The sequence below is a fragment of the Aythya marila genome (genome assembly GCF_965140915.1).
Source record: "Aythya marila genome assembly, chromosome: 7".
NCBI classification, from domain to species: Eukaryota; Metazoa; Chordata; class Aves; order Anseriformes; family Anatidae; genus Aythya; species Aythya marila.
The window spans coordinates 4,919,835-4,939,527 of record NC_139048.1 but is presented as its reverse complement, the minus strand read 5'-3'; the positions used below and the strand labels follow the sequence as shown (position 1 = coordinate 4,939,527).

Here is a 19,693-nt window from a genome sequence, read left to right as displayed (position 1 = left end):
CTGGAGAGCGTCCAGAGGAGTGCCTCAGTGCCCCGCTGATGGACAGGCATCAATACACCTGATCTGCTGCTCACTTATAGCAGTGTAAAATACTCTTGAGCCACGTTTCACTGAGCTGTTTGATGCTTTTTCATCCTAGCCTTCAGAATAACTTGGTAATTTCAGGACAAGCCACAAACAGCCTGAACAAACGTAGCTCTCAGCTCACTGGAGATGACCCAAAACGCTCAGATTGTTCTCATTACTCAGTACCCATTACTTCAGTCTCTATAATATAAATCCCTAAGTAATGATAAAAGGAGTCCTAAAGATAAAAAATCTTGGAAATTCCAGAGATGATGCTTAAAAGCGCGTTTTCTAGAGACAGAGCAAAGTTTTATTTCTTTTAAAGAAAATAAAGCTGTGGCCTAATACAGCTATCCTACCTAAGTTATAAAACCAAACATGTGGCCATCTTCACCATAATGACCATGAAGTAGGCAGGTGTCAAATTTTTGGTGACAGGAGAACTGCCACCACAATTTCAGCGCTGGATACGGGGCGAGCAAACTGCAGGCTCCTCAGAGCCAGTTAGGATGGGCCCCTGGGAAGCTGCATTCGAAGGCATTGGGGTCCATCAGTGCTGGTCAATTTTGGAGTACATCTTACGAGCACAGGAATAGGCAATTCCAAAATGTTGAAGTCAAGCAGGCAGGGCAGAAGGTCAGCTTGATACGCAGGGATCTTCTAGAGCTCAGGTAGAAAAAGAGAGCATATGACCACCAGAAAATGTGTGTGGCCAAAGCTCCAGCAGAGTTGAAGCTGGCCAGTACAGTGTAGGTCAATAAAAAGGGCTTTTAAAAATATGTTAATAACAAAAAGAGGACCATTGGTCCATTACTTGGTGAGGATGGTCACCTCATAAAAACAGACACAGATAAAACAGAGACATTTAATGCCTTCTTCACCTCTGTCTTCAACATCAGTGATGGGCTCCGAGACCTCCAGAGTCCTGAGTTGGAGAACCGTAACTGCAGGAACGATAAACTGCCAGCTGGCACCGAACTTGCACAGGACTTGCTGCTCCAGCTGGGTACATGTAAGTCTAGAGGGCCCCATGGGATTCATCGCAGGGTACTCAAAGAGCTGGCTGATGTCACCGTGAGACCTCTCAAATATTTTTCAACGGTCTTGGAGATCTGGAAAGGTCCAGTTGACTGGAAGCTGGCAAACATTCTAGTTTTCAAGAAAGACCCTGGCAATTACAGGCCTGCCGGTCTCACTTCAGTACCTGGTAAAATTATGGAGATTACTCTGGGGGTTACTGAGAAACACTTGAAAGACAATGCAGGCATTGGTCACAGCCAACACAGGTACACAAGAGGAAAACTGTTTTTTAATTTCCTTTTAGGACGAGGTTACACACCTAGTTGACTAAGGGAAGCCAGTAGATGTAGTCTTTTTGGATTTCAGCAAAGCTTTCATGCTGTCTCTCCCAGTATCTTTCTGGACATGATGTCCAGCATACAACTAGACAGATACAGGACACGATGGGTGAACAAGTGGCTGATGGGTCAAGCTCAAAGGGTTACAGTAACCAGGGTTACATCAGGCTGGCCGCCAGTCACCTGTGAGGTTCCCCAGGGCTCTATTTTAGGGCCAGTTCCCTTCAACTTTTTTATAATTGATTTGGATGCAGGATTCAAAAGCATACTAAGTTTGCAGGTGATGCTAAATTAGGAGGAGCTGCTGACTCCCCTGAGGGTAGAGAGGCCTTGCAGAGAGATCTTGACAAATTAGAGAGCTGGGCAATCACCAACCTCATGAAGCTGAACAAGAGCAAGTGCTGGATTCTGCACCTGGGACAGGTCAGCCCTGGCTGGATGTACAGATGGGGATGAGAGGGTGGAGAGCAGCCCCACAGAAAGAGGTCTGGGGGTTCTGGTCAGTGACAAGTTGAACGTGAGCCAGCAGTGTGCAGTGACAGCCAGAAGGGCCAGCTCTGTGCGTCCTGGGGTGCATCAAGCACAGCCCTGCTGGCCAGCTGAGGGAGGGATTGTCCTGCTCTGCTCTGCAATGGTGCGGCCTCACCTCGAGGTCTGTGCACAGTTTGGGACATCCCAGTATAAAAATGAAGTAAAACTATTGGAGAGTGTCCAAAGGAGGGCTACAAAGATGGGGAAGGGTCTAAAGGGGAAAACATGAGTATCGGCTGAGGTCTCTTGGTTTGTTCAGCTTGGAGAAAGAAGAGACATGGCAGCCTGCAGCTCCCTCACAGGGAGCAGAGGGGCAGGCGCTGAGCTCTGCTCTCTGGGGACAGCAACAGGACCCGAGGGGACGGCATGGAGCTGGGACAGGGGAGGGTCAGGATGGGGGTGAGGGAAAGGGTCTGCACCCAGAGGTGGTCAGGAACAGGTTATCACAGCAGAGATGGTTTGCCATGTGAATTCCCCTTGCAGGCTGTTATTGGTGAGAGACAATGATTGAAAGAAGGGGGGCAGCACTTCATCTTTATGAAAGCTTTTAGTAGTGTCAGTAAAGTTTACAGAAAGCCATAAATAGAGCCATAATAAATTGAAAGGATATGATAACTGTGTCATGTGAAAACAATACAGCTTATATAAAGTACCAGAATGTTCCAATAAAAATAAATTTAATATTACAATATATACATATCATATCTTATTTGAAGGTAACATTTTAGAATATTTTTCTTTAAGGCACCTGCGAGGAAAAAAAAAAAAAAAAACAGAAAATAGTGAGGTTTACCTTACTCACCACACAGTTGAGATAATAAAGTAATTCAGTCCTACTGTTTAAAGGATTTTGGAGGGAAGCAGACTGCCTTCCCTTTCTGCTTCCCTAAGCCCTTCTTCAGACTACTCTTAACAAGATCAGCTGTGAGTTGTTAAAAAAATAAAAACACAAACTAGGCTATGATTCTTCACAGCATGACATTTCAGGTACCCATATTGAATTTCAAAAATGAACTGAAATGTATAACTAAAAAAAAAGACCTTTCCAGTTAATTACCACATAGCAGACTAGATGACATTCTGAGGCAAGCAGAGATCAGGAATATAGAAACAGTCAGAATGTTACACAATTACCCTGCTTACACTGTTTCTACATACATAGTCACAGATATTTCCCTGCCGTTCTTACACATTAACAAGGAACGCATGCACTATATGTTTGGTTTTGTTTATTAAAAAGAAAAAAAAACTTACTGGAAGAATTAATCTATCTCCATTTCATCGTCATTACTATAGGAAGGAGGGCTGATCATGGGTTCTGTTATTTCAAATGTTTCTATGATTTCCTAGGTAGAAAGACAGAAGGGTAAGTAAGTTGCAGGAGCAAATTTATTTCGATACAGTTGCAGCTACTGCCTGGTAAATAACAAAGTTTCTCAAACTAAAGCACTGCTTCACATGACTAAGCCTATTCTACACATGGAGTGACAAAGGAGAAATGTACTAAGAAACGTTTTATGGAAGATTTATTGAAAAATAGCAAACACCCCCTGTAGGAGCACATCATACATAAGGGAAGAAACATTCTGTAGTTATGCAGTCCTCATAAAGCAGGAAAATTGAGTCACTGCACAAGTTAAAAGCTCTTGAACTGACAAGGCTTTTTGGATCAAAGATGAAATCACTGTGCCACTTCCCAGTTTTCTTGCAGTTAAAAATGCCAATTAAATTTGTAGTTGTTTTAGAATCCCTGAAATTAAATGCAGTGATAAAATCCACCTGTGCTCATCTGAGTACATTATCAGCACAGCTCTCAGATGTGTTCTTACGCTTTGGGGAAAAATACAAATGAATCAAAGTTATCAAGTGCTATCTCATACCTTCCATTCTTGATGGCTCAGGGAAATGACAACTTGGTTCCGTGCTCGATTACTATGGTCATCATCCTTTCTTCCTTCATTGTTTTTTACGGGCTCTGTTCAAAATATTGTATTTTCATAATGTTACAGTTGTTAAGTCAGTTTCCTTCAGGACCACAGAAGCTTCACAAAGCTTAGTATCAATAATACAAAGATTCATTTCAATAACACACAATCCATTAAATTTCTTTCTACCAGTAGCCTGTACTATACGCTGCTCAGGAAGTTTCTTTAGTCTTACCGATTTAAAAAAGTTGGTTTCTAAATTTATGAGTCCCAGAAGGGCCTAAGGGCTTAGCCGTGTGTGGAATCCCACCAAACTGTAACCTCATTGATACCCCATGAAAATAAAAGCTGCAGACCTCATACATAGGACGGCATTTCCTTTCCAGCTGTTTTTACATTGCAGCACTTCTTAACTTAGAGAAAGGAAACCTCCTGTATGCAAAATCTCTCTTCTCAAAGCATAGCAGCATTCATATTACTGTTAATTATTACTTACAAGGTAACAGAATAACCTTTAATTTCTATTAATTGAATTGATTTATAGAAATATAGAAAAAGTCTACTAAGCTGATTTATATGTTTAAAGAGTCTCAACCTTTTTGATTACTCTTATAAATTTCTTCAAGCCTTCAATTACCTTCACTGCTTATTCCCAGATGTCTGCTGTTGCAGCTAACCATACACCTGAAGCTGAGGTACAGCTACTTTTTCAAAAAAGCAATTCTTTTTATAAAGCTAGACTTTGCTGAAAAGGGAAAGGAATTTGCAAGTGGCTTTGCGCTGTTTCACATGTCCCTGAATTAGAGATAATGAGGAAACAAGCAGTAGAAACAAAAACTAGGGCAAGGTTGAGATAAAGTAAATTGGCTACAGTGTTAAAGATGAGCTTTGGGCAGTGGCCAATTGCTGGCTGGCTCGAGGTGCGTGTCTGAGGGTCTCTAACTAATGGTATGACAGATACGGGCGTGTGGACAGTGCGTGGGGCTACAGGGAAAGTATATGTAGTAGAGTATACATAGTAGAGAAAGGGCAATAAAGGTCTCCTGTTCAAGAGCCATCAGGACTCCGTGTCTTGCATCCCTTCAAGACTTACCTATTACTGGCAATTTATCATCATCCAGCTTTAATCTTGCGAGGCCATCCTAAAAAAAACAAAAAACAGTAGGATTTAAGATTTCAGATATTAAATCTAAATGCTATAATGCACTGATATATTTTATTACCAGAAATAAATACCTATGTTGAACAAAATAGGAAAATATATTTAATTACAGAATTAATAAAGGAGAATGCAGTTACTATCAGACAGGTGGTGACTGCTGGATTATAAAAATTTGATTTTAAAATCATTATAATTCATTTAATATACTTGTGTTAGTCCTTCATAATTGTATCACTGCATTCAATTAAACCCCTAAATTTGGTCAAAATGCATTTTTATTTTTTTCCCTTTTCCTGAATTTAAAACACATTTTATTCACTAGAGACAAATTACAGCTTGAAACACAAATCCATGGAATCAAGTGTAGCGTAATACATTGCAAAACAACCTCATAGGGAAAATAAAATACCAAGATACTCAGTTGAAAAACAACCTTTAAACAAGTCAATGAAGATGCAGGAATGAGAATGAAAGCACAAAACTGAAAGTTAGTTATAATGCCAATTACCAAGATCTTACAGTATGAAAGTACAATCTCCAAAACTTCACTCATGAATAAACTTTATAAAAACAGTCTAAAACAGACATACAGCTATACCCTTTGACTTTTCAATGTTTAAACCTTATTATGCAGCATAATAAGCTTCTTGTCACTGTGTGCTACCAAAAGGACATTTTTAATCAAGTAATTATTAAAATACTTTTAAAAACAAAAAACCAATCTCAGTAACTCTTCTATGCTCTATGAACACTTCTATAATCTATAGGAATATATGTACACTAGAATCCTTTTTTAAAAGAACATTGATAGCAAAAATTTCATTATTGTCGACAAAGTGACTGGAATAGTAAGGAAAAAATCTAGTAAAAACAGCCTATTTTCGTTTTTTATTTAATTACTAAAATATAGAGTGCTTGTGGAAAACAAGTCAGGAATCCAAATATTTAAATCCTAATATCTCAATACCACACAAAACAACAAATCAAGATTTCCATATAGTTCCAGCATTTATATGAAGATTTCAAGAACATGTCTTGCCTTACCCTTATAATGAAGGACACATGGAAGATGTTTTCCACAGTGCGTGCGAAAGAGTTTGGATCAATCACAAGATCAAAGAAGAAAATAGGTGTAAAAGCTGGAGATATAAAAATGGGTTAGTTAAAAGAACAGGTGGTGTACATAGAGCCAACATCTGTGAACACAAACTTAACATCAATAATCGCTTTAAAAGCTATGTAAATGTTTATGATAACTTTACTACAATGCTGAATTCCCAACTGCATACGTGCAGAAAAAGTTTCCAGAGAATATTTCATTCCATCGTTTGTGGGGCGTGCACATGTGTACATGCACCAATTTCTAAGTATGTCACTATTTGATTTCTTTCTTAAAAAAAGGAAAGCCTTGTACTACTAAGAAGAGGGTAGGTAGGATTTCAGATTTAACTTTGCTATCAAACAGAGAGGTTGCAGAACATTCATCCTTGGAGATGTTCAAGACCAGGACATGGTCCTAAGCAAATGGCTCTCCACGAGCAAAGCGGATGGAACAGATGACTCTCAGAGGTCCCTTCCAACTTCAACTATTCAGTGATTATATGAAACCCCAAATGATCAGTGCCATAAAGAGTATCTAGTCAGTACATGACCTTCAGCACGAAGATTTCTACTTGGTAGCTCCATCTAATTCTATTTCTGTAGTTTAACAACACTGTGGAAGATGAAGAGTACTCATTTTCTCCAATTAACGAGATAAAAGCTAAATTGAATCATACTTACGATCGTTTCTAAAGTGAGTCTGTAATAATCCCAAGATCCTCTCTACTTCTTTTTCTGTAGCTTCCTGATGAGACTCCTCCATTTTTTTTAGCTAGAAGAAAGAATCATAATTTCATTTAATATAACTGCTGTTATAAGACAAGAATATGAAATGGTCCTTTTATGAACACGTTATGTAAAAGAAAATTCTCTCTATGCCACACATGCAGTTACAGACACTAGTGCAAGCTTGAGACAACTTATGAAGTGCTTTGGGAATAAAATTCACATTGTACAATATCAAACTGAAAGGTCACAATTTATATAGTTTGAGCTTATTTATAGGTCTGCTCTTCTATTTTCAAACTGTTCTGTGGAACTGAATGGCTAAGTCAGCCCTAGTGGGACACAGCTTGAGGGTTTAACGAGTAAGTTTATTTATAGAGAAAGACAGGTTTTGTTGCTGTTTTTCTTTTTTTGTTTGTTTTGTTTTGTTTCTCCCCCCAGAAAAGGCACCTAAGTTTTCATGTTGCCCTGGTTTTGTCTAGAAGTTTACTTACTCCTTGCCTCCCCCATGCAATGCATGTCAGAGCAAATAAACTCATGTGAACTTGTCTTGGTCTCTCCTGATGATGATTACTGTTCCAGGTGCTTCAATCTGGAACACGGCCAACTATGCAAGTGGCCAAGATACAGAATATTTATCATTTCCTTTTCTATTTATCAGTTCAACTTCTTTTCCTTTCAAGATGTATCGACATCTTAGAGACACAGAAGAATCTCAGAAACAAAAGAATTTTGTAAAAATACTACCAGAGTTGCAAACTCTCAGTAAGCTGGGAATTATCTTTCTTTCTGAGACATTTATCATCATCTTCCTCTTTTAAAACTGATGAAAGCACTACCACACACTATCGAGATCTTTCTCTGCTGCATTTTGTCACAGTTCTGCAGGTATGGCAGGGCATTTTACACCTCTTGATAAGTAGTAATGCCATGCAATTCATTAATAAAAGGTAACAGTTCACAAACCTGAGCAGGCATTGCCCGTTTTTCTTGCCCTCCTGCAGCCTTTTTCTGCCTCTCAATCCGTTGCCTCGGTACAGGAGGATCAGACTTGAAAGATCCCAACCTGAACAGAATAAAAAGAATATACATATTAAAAAAAAGATTAAAAAAAAAAAAAAAGAATTTAGACCTTGGATAAGAAGAGATGGACACAGGAACTTTCATCTTGAAAGTGGAAACATAAATTTGAAATATCTCAAGTAGCATTCCAACATCAAGTATCGTACAGTATCTGATCACATTATTGTATCCAGCAAATTTCTTAAAATTAGGGAGTGGAAGAAGTGCAGAAGCATAGACAACTGAATAATATTCTGCCAACTCTACTGCTGAGAATTTAAAAAAAATAGATCCTGCTGTTGTAGGCTGAGTCTGAGAGATTGAAATTGAAGTGTTGGCTATAAGCCAAATGACTAATGGTCGCAGCAGCTAAAAAGTCCTAATAAATAGATGGCCTAAAGGATAAAGAGAGAGATGACACCGATCCTACAAATGGCCACCTGCAAGTAATCAGGTGGCTTCTCTTCTGAAGGCAGAGCAAGAAGCAAGGTTCTAAAAAGACAACCCATTAACACAGACGTGAGATGTTGTGCTGGTCTCCTCAGCATAATACCATAAAAGATACAGAAAGACCGTTCATCAGGGTCTGTAAATGTCTGGAGGGAGAGATAAAGGTTCCTCAATTTGTACTTCTGCCTGCAGCTTGTACAGGGAGGGAAAAGGGACAGAAGAGTCAGCTTTCAGAAGAAAGAGGGACACTTACATTTTCTGGTTTTAGTTTGAAACTGATAAAACAGACGTACCTTGCTACCCCTGCTATACACAAATATTTTTGTATCCAGGCCAAAACAGAATCAAACAAATATCATGACAAATTTTGAAGATAAGGAGTTCACCATACCAGAAGAACAGAGGCCATGTAGAAGCTCTTGTTGACACTTTGTGATCAGAGATTAAACTCTACTCAAGACCAGGGCATTAAAGGTAAGAAATTTGATTTTTAGAATGAACACCAACAAGGGCCATTAGCCTGTGCTGCAGTATTTCCTTAAATAAACTTACATGTAGTGAAAAGAAGGTGCTCTTCTGAAGTACTTTTCTGCTTCTTCTCCCAGCTTATGCCAGGCATTACTAGGTAAATAGCCAGCTGAAACGTTCTCAGTATCGCTATCATTTCCATCTACTTCTATACGATTTATACCCATGAATGTTAGCTACAAAAGAAAAAAAAATGCAATGAAAATTCACTTCCAAGAAAGATGAGTAGACAGTTTAATGGTAAAACACTGTATTATGGTGTCTGTCCTGCTGAATTAGTATTTAATATCACTGTATAACAAACGAACCTTGACTTTCCTGAAGATAAGTGAAAACAAAAGCACATGCAGACTTCTGACACATGCAATCAAGAGCTACACCGTCTAATATTTAATTCCCTTTGATTAAAGGGAGTTAAATCCCTAAATTTAGGTACATTTTTATATAAACTAAATGACAAAATCCAGTCTTAGTACTTAGCAATGTAACATTTTCATTTAGAAGTGAATGACTTGTAGTTCTTCACAGAAGTCAGCCAAAACAGAAACACCACGTAAGAGAATTGCATGGACCGCAAGAAAATGGGGACTGAAGTTAAATCTCATTTCAAGAGATCCTAAACTTTCAGGTATAAATCAGTCTTGTATTTCCCAGTATTTCGTTAGAACAAAAGAAATGCATTCCCCTCCCTCAATTAACCTGTTTCTTATATTACAGATGACAACAAAAGTCAGAGATTATGCACAGCCTTTTATGTTTTGAAGAGTGTTTCAATGCTGTTGTGAATCCATTCTTCCATCCATCCATGATTAAAGCAGTCAATCACGGCATGTCTACATGTCCAAATAACACAAAGTCCCATTCTATGAGTCACAAAGGACCTTGAAAACTTCATCCAAAAACAAATATAGCATTGGACAAGATAAAGACACTAGTTAACTAATGTGAAACTACTGAACACGGTAAAAGAAAGCATAAAAGGCTATCATAAGAGCACGAACGGACAAAACCGTGATAAAGTAGCAGGGGCAGAGGAGATGCCTACATTTGCAAGGTAAGATTTTCCCCTACGCAAATTGGAAATGCTGAATCCATGATTTAAAACAGTTAACAAAACTATCCACAGCGTTAATCAAAGAAACTCATGCAAAGACTTAAATTATATCAGAACTGTCAGGTACTGCCTGAGAACCTTTTGTAATTCTACAACAAAAAGGGTAAACCTCGAGCAAAACTGTTGGCAAATTCTGAATCTGGAACTTACCAAGTCTTCTGCAAATGTCAGTGATTCAAATGTTGTCATCTCTGAACGCAACTCATTAGCTTTCTCCTTTCCTAAATTTGATGCTATGACAAGAAATTGAGCATCCAGCGCAGCCTCTCGTGCACACGAAACTGTTACAGAAGAAAAAGGCTGTATATTAATAACAAGTCATTGCCAGAAACAATGAAATTTAGCATACAAAGCTCTATACCCAGGATATTCTCTAAATCATCTTATTGCAATGAATTCAAGTGCAGGCTGTAGTGCAATTTCTTACAGAATACTCACATTTACATTAAAAAAAAAAAAAGAAAAAGTAGAGGATAAGCCTGACAAAGACAAGCATGGAGAACTAACAAGTTATCTTGAAAAATCAAGTGTGTATTTCATCGACAGTTTTTTTTGCTTCTCTCCAAGCGAAACAAGTCTACCTACACTAATATCTTGGGTACTACTTATGTATGTTTTCCTAGAAAGTCAACATAAAGCAAGAAGCATTTCTAACTGCAAATAAACATTAAAAAAGAGAGATTTGTTTTCCCATATAACCTTATTCAAACAATTCCTCTTCAGCTTAACAAATCTATTTCGAGTTATACATTAATTTTTATGTCAAAATACTTGGATATAAACTTCATCTTCTTGCCATTTTGTTTATTAAGACATTATTTACTCAAGCAATCACGTCTAACAAGAACTACAGAATTTGTTTTACCTCCATTGAACAGTTTATTGGCTTCTTCCAAAGCTTCTGTCAGTCTGTTGCTTTTTGAACTCAGCACATCCTCACGGTTTTCTAGGTAGACAGGACACAAATGAAATCCTAAATCACTTAAATATGGAAGCACCAAGAAATACATACTTACTCCTTACTCAAAACTGTCTTGCTCGTATTCCTTTATAAATAACAGATATGGAATATAATCAAACATTCACTTCAAGATTTTTAGTCTCTGTTCTTATTAGTGCTAATGCATTAGATTGGTTTGAAGGGGCAACTTTCCATTTACTTCAATGGAATAGGATTCAGGCAGCTGAATTTACGTGGAACTGTACCATCTACTGAAGTTGTGTTAGGTACGTGCATCAATTTCCCCACTCCAAAACTCATTTAATTGCTCAAAACCCAGTGGATCCGATTCCTGTTAGTCCCAGCTAAACACCTGTACCTGTGCCGAAGCAGCCAGCAGGTACTGTAGCTTTCTTGGTGTCACTCTTGTTACACGCTCACATTAATGAAGGACTTCCAGGAAAAAAAAATAAATGAAGAACAAAGGGAAAAATGTATGCCTGGTGATTTCTGAAGATCACCAGGCGAAACAACTTACTTGTGTGTAATGATGCGAGTACAATTTAACAAGGCTTTGAGATGTGCAATTCCCAACAGCTATGTACGTTCTTTTAAGAGCGTGCTCAATGCCTGGGCATAACACAGTTGCTTTTTTTTATACATATACAGTCACCATCCACAAACTGTGCTGTGTTCTCTCATCAAACAGCCCTACACACACAGCGAGGCTGCAGAAACCCACACCACATCCTCCTCCGCCCGGCAGCGCCTCCTCGAGCAGGAAAAGGTCCCAACCAAATCATGTTACACACACACAACCCCTGCACATGGCAGCAGCCGAAACCCATCCTCCCGTTTGGGCAGGAGCCCCCCAGCACTGCCAGAAGGCCTGGGGGGTGGTTAAGGGACCCCCAGCCCCGCTGCTCGCCCCCCGCTCACGCTGCACGCTGCAGATCAGCTCCCGGTACTGGTTGCGGATCATCCTCCTGCTGCGCTCGTCCGCGCTGCCCTCCGCCCTCCGCGGCCTCTCTCCTCCCTCCTCCTCCTCCTCCTCTTCCTCCTCGTCTTCCCCGACGGCCGGCGGCCGGCCGAGCCTGCTGGAGAGCCGCCGCCGCCGCCGCCGCTGCTGCTGCTGCTCCGCGGAGCCGTTTTGGGAGGCGAGGGGCAGCGAGGAGCGGCCGGAGCCCGGCTCGGAGCCCCGCGGGGAGGGCTCCCCGCTGCCGCCCGCCTCCGACATCGCCGCCGGCAAGGCAGGGGCCGAGCCCCCGCGGCGGCAAATGGCGGCCGCGGCCCGAGCTGAGGGAGCAACGGGCGGCGGCGGCTTCCCGCCCAGCCTCAATGGCGGAGCGGGAGCGGGGCGGCTATGGCGGAACGGGCCCGGCAGGGGGCGACGCCCGCGCGGAGAAGCCAATGGGGGCGGCTCCCAGAGGCGGCACCTGCCCCGCAGCTCGGCTGAGGGGGGGCTCCGAGCTTTGGCTGGGGTTAGGGTGGGAAGTTGTGGGGAATAAATCCGTGGGGAATAAATCCGTGGGGAATACCGCCACATCTTTCATCTGCTTTCGAGTTTTTGTGGTATCTGAGGGGAAGATGAGGTAAAAATTGCAGGCACAGGGATCAGGCACCTGACTGGGCATCTCCACTGGGCACAGCACAGAACCATCTAGGTGGGAAGAGACCTCAAGATCACCCGGTCCAACCTCTGAGCTAACACTAACAAGTCCTCCACTAAACCATATCGCTAAGTTCAACATCTAAACATCTTTTAAAGACCACCAGGGATGGTGACTCCACCACTTCCCTGGGCAGCCCATCCCAATGCCTCACAACCCTCTCAGTAAAGAAGTTCTTCCTAACATCCAACCTAAACCTCCCCTGGCGCGACTTTAGCCCGTTCCCCCTCGTCCTGTCACCAGGCATGTGGGAGAATAGACCAATATAATACACATAGATTAATTAGTCACTAAGTAAAGGTCTGTGCTCATACATTAACATTCATTATACCACACATACATTAACAAATACAAATACAAACACATTATATTACACATGCATTAACAAATGCATGCTCTGAAGTGGAGCAGACTGGTAAGCTAGTTAATTAGGAGCAGTAGCATTGTTTATACAAAAGACACCAAAGTTAGATGAGAGAATGCATGTTATTAATTTACCAGGCTGGAAGAAATAACAGTCTGTATTTTTAAATGATTCCAAACCAAACATTACAAGTCCAGAAAATTCAGCTATATTAAAATTTTAATTTAATGAGGAGCAGTTTATGTTACAGACCAAACCCTTATTTTAATAGATAATTTTACCTCTCTCGTTCTGTTCTTCTCCCTGTACCAGCATCATTAGGGTTGGGCTTGTAATGCTGGATCTGGCTTCCACCTGGGAGCAGTAGGCCAGCAAATGGGCAGTTATTTTCTCATACTTGACCATAACCAGCAGAACTGTTGTATTTATACCCTAATACTGTTGTATAAATGTTGCTCAGGAACTGTGCTGATCCATGCAAGCAGATTGCCCATCAAAATAAATTGCTTGTGTGAATCTGTTGACTCCAACAAAGTTATCATAAATGGTGACTTTAACCAAAGCATTGTTTCAAAGGCAACATACACCACAATATTTTGTCTTTTTAAAATGCTTACCCTATGTAATTTGACACAGAAATTGTGTCAAATATAATACATGGTTAGCAGAACAACGCTGAACATTAAAAGTTGATTTTTAAGAACTTTGTTAAATGTAAGCATATACCTTTTCTTTGCAAGCAACCTAGGAATATATTTGTAGTTTTCTCTGCTTATAAGTTCGAATTAATCCTGCAAAATATAAATAGATTTCACTGTACTTCATTATGTGATAATACTATTGTGTTGCTTTAATCATCATGAAGTTTTGTTAGAGTATTTTTAGCAGGTATTCTAAAACATCTTCATAGATGAGACTGATTTAATGTAGTGCCATGGATCTACCTTGTCTTCCCCAAATCACTACTTCTGCTGGACTACAGACTGCAAAATATGCATAAGTGATCTTTCAAAATATATTTTTAAACTATTTTGGTTTTCAATACAAAAGGTCGACTTATAGTTCGGGCTATTAAACAGTTTCCTATTCTTTGTGTGACTAGTAGCGTGCTGTCAAATTTGTGTCTCAAGTTGATTATGAGCAATATGCTTTTAGACCCTAACACAAAAAGTCTCACAAGAGGATCCAAACAAGACTGGGGCCCATTGTACAGTGCAATGCACGAATAGTAAGAAATGTTCCCTGTTCCAAGGACTTTGAAATGCGAAGCAAAATGCAAAATGCTGAGGTGGGTGCGAGGCACAAGGAAAGGTTCAGTACAAGCTGGAGGGTTTGGTGCCTTGCTGAGGAAATGGGGTTGTATCCAGCCACATACGAACACTAATCTTGTTCTGAAGATGATGCTTGCTTTCTTGAAATCCATGTTTGACCTTTCTTGGTGCTTAGACAAGCAGGGCCTTTTACTCATTGGGTACAAGAACAAAATATCCCACAGACTGTTCTTTGTCTCAAGTATACAATAAAATGGCAAAGTGTTCTAAAAGAGGCAACCCACATTAACCAAAAATTAAACACTAAAAAGCAGAATGACACAACAAATACTGCACAGCATACAAATTCACTTTTAACAAGAATATTGCGCACTATAAAATGATTTCAACAATTACCATCACAGTCCTTCAGCAGCTTGTATTTACATGGGAAGAAAGACCTCCCCACATGGATCAGTGGAGTGCAATGTGAAATCAGTTTTCAGTTTCATCACAAAAACCTCTTTCACTGAAGCTACATATGTCACTTGGGAGTGGTAGGAGGAGAGGAGAAGCCTACTGCTGTTCTCCATGCGGACCAGTCTGTCACAGCACGTGCTACACAGCTATGTGTGAGACAGAAGTTGGGTGCTACTCCTAATTCCTACTCCGTGTTCTTGTTGCAGAGGATGGACTGGTGGTGTCAGACAGCATAGTCAAGTATCGTCCCCTCTTGGGTCATCTAGGGAAACCAAATCTGGGAGCACTAAGCAGAAAGGTATAACTGCATTATTCTGCAAGAAGGCGGCATTTCAGGAGTGGAAGTGTCAGCCAGCACAAACCTCAGTGCGTTGTCTCATGGCTAGAGAGTGACACAGGGCTATGTGGCAGGTAGAACCGAACTAGAGCCTTCAGCTGAATTCCAGTTTTGAGCACTGCACGTTTTGTATATATCATGATACAGCTGCTCAGATGGATGCTGTATTTCAGCAAGCAGTAGGCAGTCCCTGTTGTCATCAAGTACAGAGAAATAATGTTATTTCTTATGGTGCAAAGTTAATTACCAGTGGTAGTGACTATCTCAGATAGCTCAGGAGCTGCCCAGCATACTGGTGCTCATCTACAGCCAATAAACTCTGGAGCTACCACCAGTAAATTTAGTAACAAATCTAATCTTTTGCCCAGTTCTAGAAAACCAGTCTTCTGGTGCAAAGATCCCCAATTTGCCTGCAGGTGTTTCCAAGATTTAATGGAAAAAGCACATTTTAAAATGTGACAGGTTAGTCTCTGCCTAAGACTGCTGCATATGATACTAAAGAATAAACTTTTTGCATTTCCCTTGAATACACTAAAATAAATGTTACTGTTCTGGATGAAGAGACAAAATAAGAAACTCACTATTTAAGAAAATTGCAACACAGGACCTGTTGCACAGTGACAGCTGTTTCTGACATACAGATAATCCTGGTAATCTGAAATGGGTCCTAAACTAATTGAAAACACCAGAAATAAAACGTCTGAGATATTTGCCAGTCAGCTGCCAGCTCTGCAAGCAAATACAGATGAGGGGAATTTGCTTTTGTGTAGAAGTAAGTGTATGTTTATAGACTTGGGTTTTGCAGAAGCTTTTCTTTCCGTATTTACAGATAATCCTGTGGGAGGTAAAAACCTGGCACCAGATATTCTTTCAGCACAGTGGATTAGGTTACAGCCCATCACCTCACAGTATACGTTGTGCCAGTCTGAGAAGTTATTTCCAGGGGAACAATTATTAATAGAACTGAAAAACGTGGGACCCAATCTGCTGGGATGTTGGGGGAAAAAAAATGGGCAGGATCAGACCCTTTTAGGCACCAGGAACTCCCTTTTAAGGATTTCTTTTTAACGATTAGGAATATTTCATTAAGTGACACACTGACACAGTGTTGCTACGACAACCTGCGAGAGTCACCCTGGCACAGGCAAAAATGCTCAAACCTTCCGTTATTTACCTGCACTCAAATAGCAGTGTATTTTAGAATAAATAAATAAATAAATAAAAATAAAAAGGAAAAAAAAAAAAGTCTTTGCAAGGAGCAGGAAGCATACACATACATTAATGATGCATCAGAGCAGAGAATAGCCAGACAGCTGCTGCCTTGGTGGTCCATCCCATACATTTTTAATGGAACAACAAAGGAATTAAAAGCAAATGCAGAACAGGTTTTTGAAGGGAGAAAAGAAAATGAGCCAGTTAGCACTCTGTAGAGTTGTGTCCACCGTATTCTGCACAACTGCACGTCAGTTATTTGGACTTTTAATATGCCAGTAATTTCTGTATTCCCAGTAAACTCATGGGAATTCATTTTTCTTTATAGCAATCTCTGGCAGTTATCACCCTTTAGACATTGCCAACACCGTGCAAGCAGTTAACTTCAACCTAAGTACTTCTGCAGTAGGCTTTATCTTATCACAGCAGTCATTTCTTCACATGTTGTGCTGACTTGATTATATTTTTATTACATGTATTTAAAGGCATCTAGCTCCTGACCTATTAAAATGGAATACGTTTTTTCCTCTCTGAAATAATGTATTCCACAGGAGAATTTTTCAGAAGTGCAACTGAAAATCTGCTCTGCTTAAAAGTCATTTTGGCGATTGGTGTGGGTTTCTTTTTTCAGTGACACCTCCTTTGGGAGTTAAGACATCTCTGTGCTGAAGTGGCATGTTGTTTTTTTTCCACAAAGGTCACAGATTTAATGCTCTTCTATGGAAGATAGTTAAGGCTTGCTCCCTTTGGAGTAAAATTAACCCTGTTGTTGGGCTTGCTTTCTTCAACCACTACATTCAGACAAGTGGGCTGAAAGATCCATCTTAGTGAGAAAAGACGAGCTGCTTTCCCTCCTGGCTGACTGTGTGGGCGAGAGAAGACTAAACACAGGCGAAGGGATGAAGAATGGCATGGTGGCAAGAGACTTCTGCTTTTTCCTTCTCTCCTCCTGCCAGGTAATCCACCAGCATTCCCAGACTTTGCGTGTTTGTTCTGAACTCCAGCAAAGCATTCCTCACAAAATATGCAGAGCAGTGCTGGCTCGCAGTGTTTTTCTTAAGGCAACAATCACTTGTAGCCATGCCATGGCTATGTGTGTTAGTCATGAATAGTTTTCCCAAACTTAACTTACTGAGTTAGTCAAGTGGGAGAGACAGCCTGACACTTAGTTATAGCCCCAGAGTGAAAGCCAGAGGGGCAAATTCCAGTTCCATTGGTGTATCACAGAGCTTGTCTCAGTGCCTTAAGCAACCGGAATACCACCACCAACGATGACAGCAGACTGCACACAGTGTACGGGACCTATCTTGTGTTATTCTCATCCAGCAACTGAGAATCCCTGTAAAGAACTGATGTGTCACAGCCCTGCAGCTCCCTGGGTCAGATTCCTTACACTTCATAGCTATCCAGCATAGTGTTCTCAAACATAAGCCAATTCACATTAATAGAACTCTTTCATGTGATCCAGGGAGAAAGGGGATCCATACACCAGCTAGGAGTGAAGGAGTGCAGAAGGTTATAAAAATCAGTGGTACTCTGAGTGGTATATTTTCATTTTTAGTCTAGAGGAAAATTGGTAAGTAATTTTTTTCTCAGTTCTTTAAATTTAAAAAATGTCTAGACTCAGAACAGTTTGCTAATTATATTTTAGACATTACCAAAAGGCAAAGGGAGTGCCTTATAAGTAAAAGAAACTTTTCTGCTTACCAGAAAAAAAAAAAAACAGAGGCTCCTTTGAGGTTCTATAGTTTCATGATCTCTTGTATAACTTGTTTTACAATCCACATAACCTAGAAAGTAGTCTACAGGATGGTGTCTATTTAATCGGTATCTTTCTAAGACCAGCAGACTGATATCAGTATGCATGTCCTAAAATAGATATTTTAAAAACATGTTACAACATTACAGACCGTAATAGCTATTTGCAAATGCTGGAGTTTTTAAATATGGCTCTCTTCCACTGTTGTTCTTTCTTCAGAAATAGTCCTAAGGATTTGTTGCAGAAAGGGTTGCTTGTTGATGTTAAGTTGCCATGTAACGACAAGAATGTGTTTCATATGCAGAATTTCAGAGATAAAATTAGCTGGCTAGTCACTAGAAAGAGTATGCAGATGTATGACCATGTTCTTAAGTGAGAACTGGCCATCCTATGTTGTCCTTTCATACTAAAGCTTGCTTCAGGCTGTAAAACACCACACTGAATAGGCAGAATATTACCTCTGGTGACCCAAACCTTTTATAGATCTAGAGGTAGCTGAAGTCACCTCTAGCCTCTCCTACTAAGAGAATCAAGCAGGTTAAAAGAACGCTTCTCTAGTTTGATATTAACAAGAATTTGATCATAATACTATTATTTTGAACATTAGTGACATTATATTAAAATCTCTTGCCAACATGTAAGAGCACAGCAACTTGAATTATTCCTGCATTTTTCTAATGACTACGGTTTATATTGCCAGGGTTTGGGTATGTTTTGGAAACTATTTTTCCAGTAATCCGTCTTTAAAAAGATAGGTTTATCTTCAGGCAGAAACTAAGGATCATATTGACAGACACAGAAAAACAATGGCAGACAGGCTCCTTGTAGTTATCTCCTACAGAATCTGATCTTATCTACTAAATAGGGTGCTTAAAGCTTGAATTTATATCTCACAGATCATAATTATCAAGCTGATAATTACCTAGGAGCAGCTCTTTTTTCCTTTACACACCCCAAGAGATGGGTTAACAGCCTGCTATACAGTTCAGGGAAAAGAAATACATCCCTTCATGTAAAAACTTTATTATTACTGATTTAGGGATGAATTGATTGGATGTTAATACATACCTCCATAAATATTATTTTAAAGGGATCTGGGGAATGAGAAAGGTAGAATGGTTTGTAGTTGGCCAGAAAAGTCAGAGGAGCCTATGGGTGGAAGAGCTAAGCCTCGCTGGCTTCGTTTCCCATGCCCTGCCCTCTACATCTCCATCTACATCCACATCTACAGGTGCATTTTTCCACCTTTAAGACAGAGATCTGTGACAAGGACAGGCCTGGCTACCCTGCTCTACAGAGATCAGCAATCAGTTTGCACGTGCTCCAGAATTAGCTAGTTAGTATTTTTCATCAAGCCTTTTGGCAATCCCAGAGCGAGTTCTGGAAAGAAACTTAAAGCAACCTTGTCCAGGAAAAAGGTCTTACCTGGTCTGGGTTAGAGCTTGGTTAATTATCAATAAAGCAACTTGTCGGTGACTAGATCTGCTTGAATTTTCACATGGGCACCAGTTTGTGGGACAGGTTAAAAGGGCACCTGTCAAGCAACCTGCTGAAAAAAAAAGAAATACAATAAATGCCCTCAGTTTCAGCTGCGTACTTCATACTCACAGATATGCCCAGAGACCATTTCCCCCTAATAAAAAGGTCACATATCATAA

At 40.2% G+C, this 19,693-nt stretch overlaps 2 protein-coding genes across 10 annotated transcripts in view; one reads left to right on the top strand and one right to left on the bottom strand.

Moving 5' to 3' along the window:
* Nucleotides 1–359: 359 nt before the first annotated feature.
* NSMCE4A (NSE4 homolog A, SMC5-SMC6 complex component) lies at nt 360–12,304 on the bottom strand. 2 transcript variants are annotated; one of them, XM_082764272.1, is made up of 11 exons: nt 11,903–12,304; nt 10,889–10,969; nt 10,174–10,304; nt 8,934–9,085; nt 7,836–7,935; nt 6,825–6,915; nt 6,087–6,181; nt 4,974–5,022; nt 3,836–3,930; nt 3,210–3,301; nt 360–1,270 (listed from the first exon to the last, which is right to left on the bottom strand). In XM_082764272.1, the coding sequence occupies exons 1-10, from the start codon at nt 12,198–12,200 to the stop codon at nt 3,218–3,220; spliced, it is 1,176 nt and encodes a 391-aa protein (XP_082620398.1). In that variant the 5' UTR covers nt 12,201–12,304; the 3' UTR covers nt 360–1,270; nt 3,210–3,217. The 2 variants fall into 2 exon arrangements, with proteins under 2 accessions (XP_082620398.1, XP_082620397.1); XM_082764271.1 differs by lacking the exon at nt 360–1,270 and adding an exon at nt 2,614–2,703.
* Nucleotides 12,305–17,740: 5,436 nt separating this feature from the next.
* Nucleotides 17,741–19,693, top strand: part of TACC2 (transforming acidic coiled-coil containing protein 2) — a 125,092-nt gene continuing 123,139 nt past the window's right edge. For 7 of the 8 annotated variants that reach the window (XM_082764690.1, XM_082764695.1, XM_082764694.1 and 4 more), the window contains exon 1: nt 17,741–17,852. The gene's annotated coding sequence lies outside the window, so the exon portion shown is untranslated. The remainder of the gene's footprint in view (nt 17,853–19,693) is intronic. The other variant, XM_082764691.1, reaches the window with a different exon arrangement.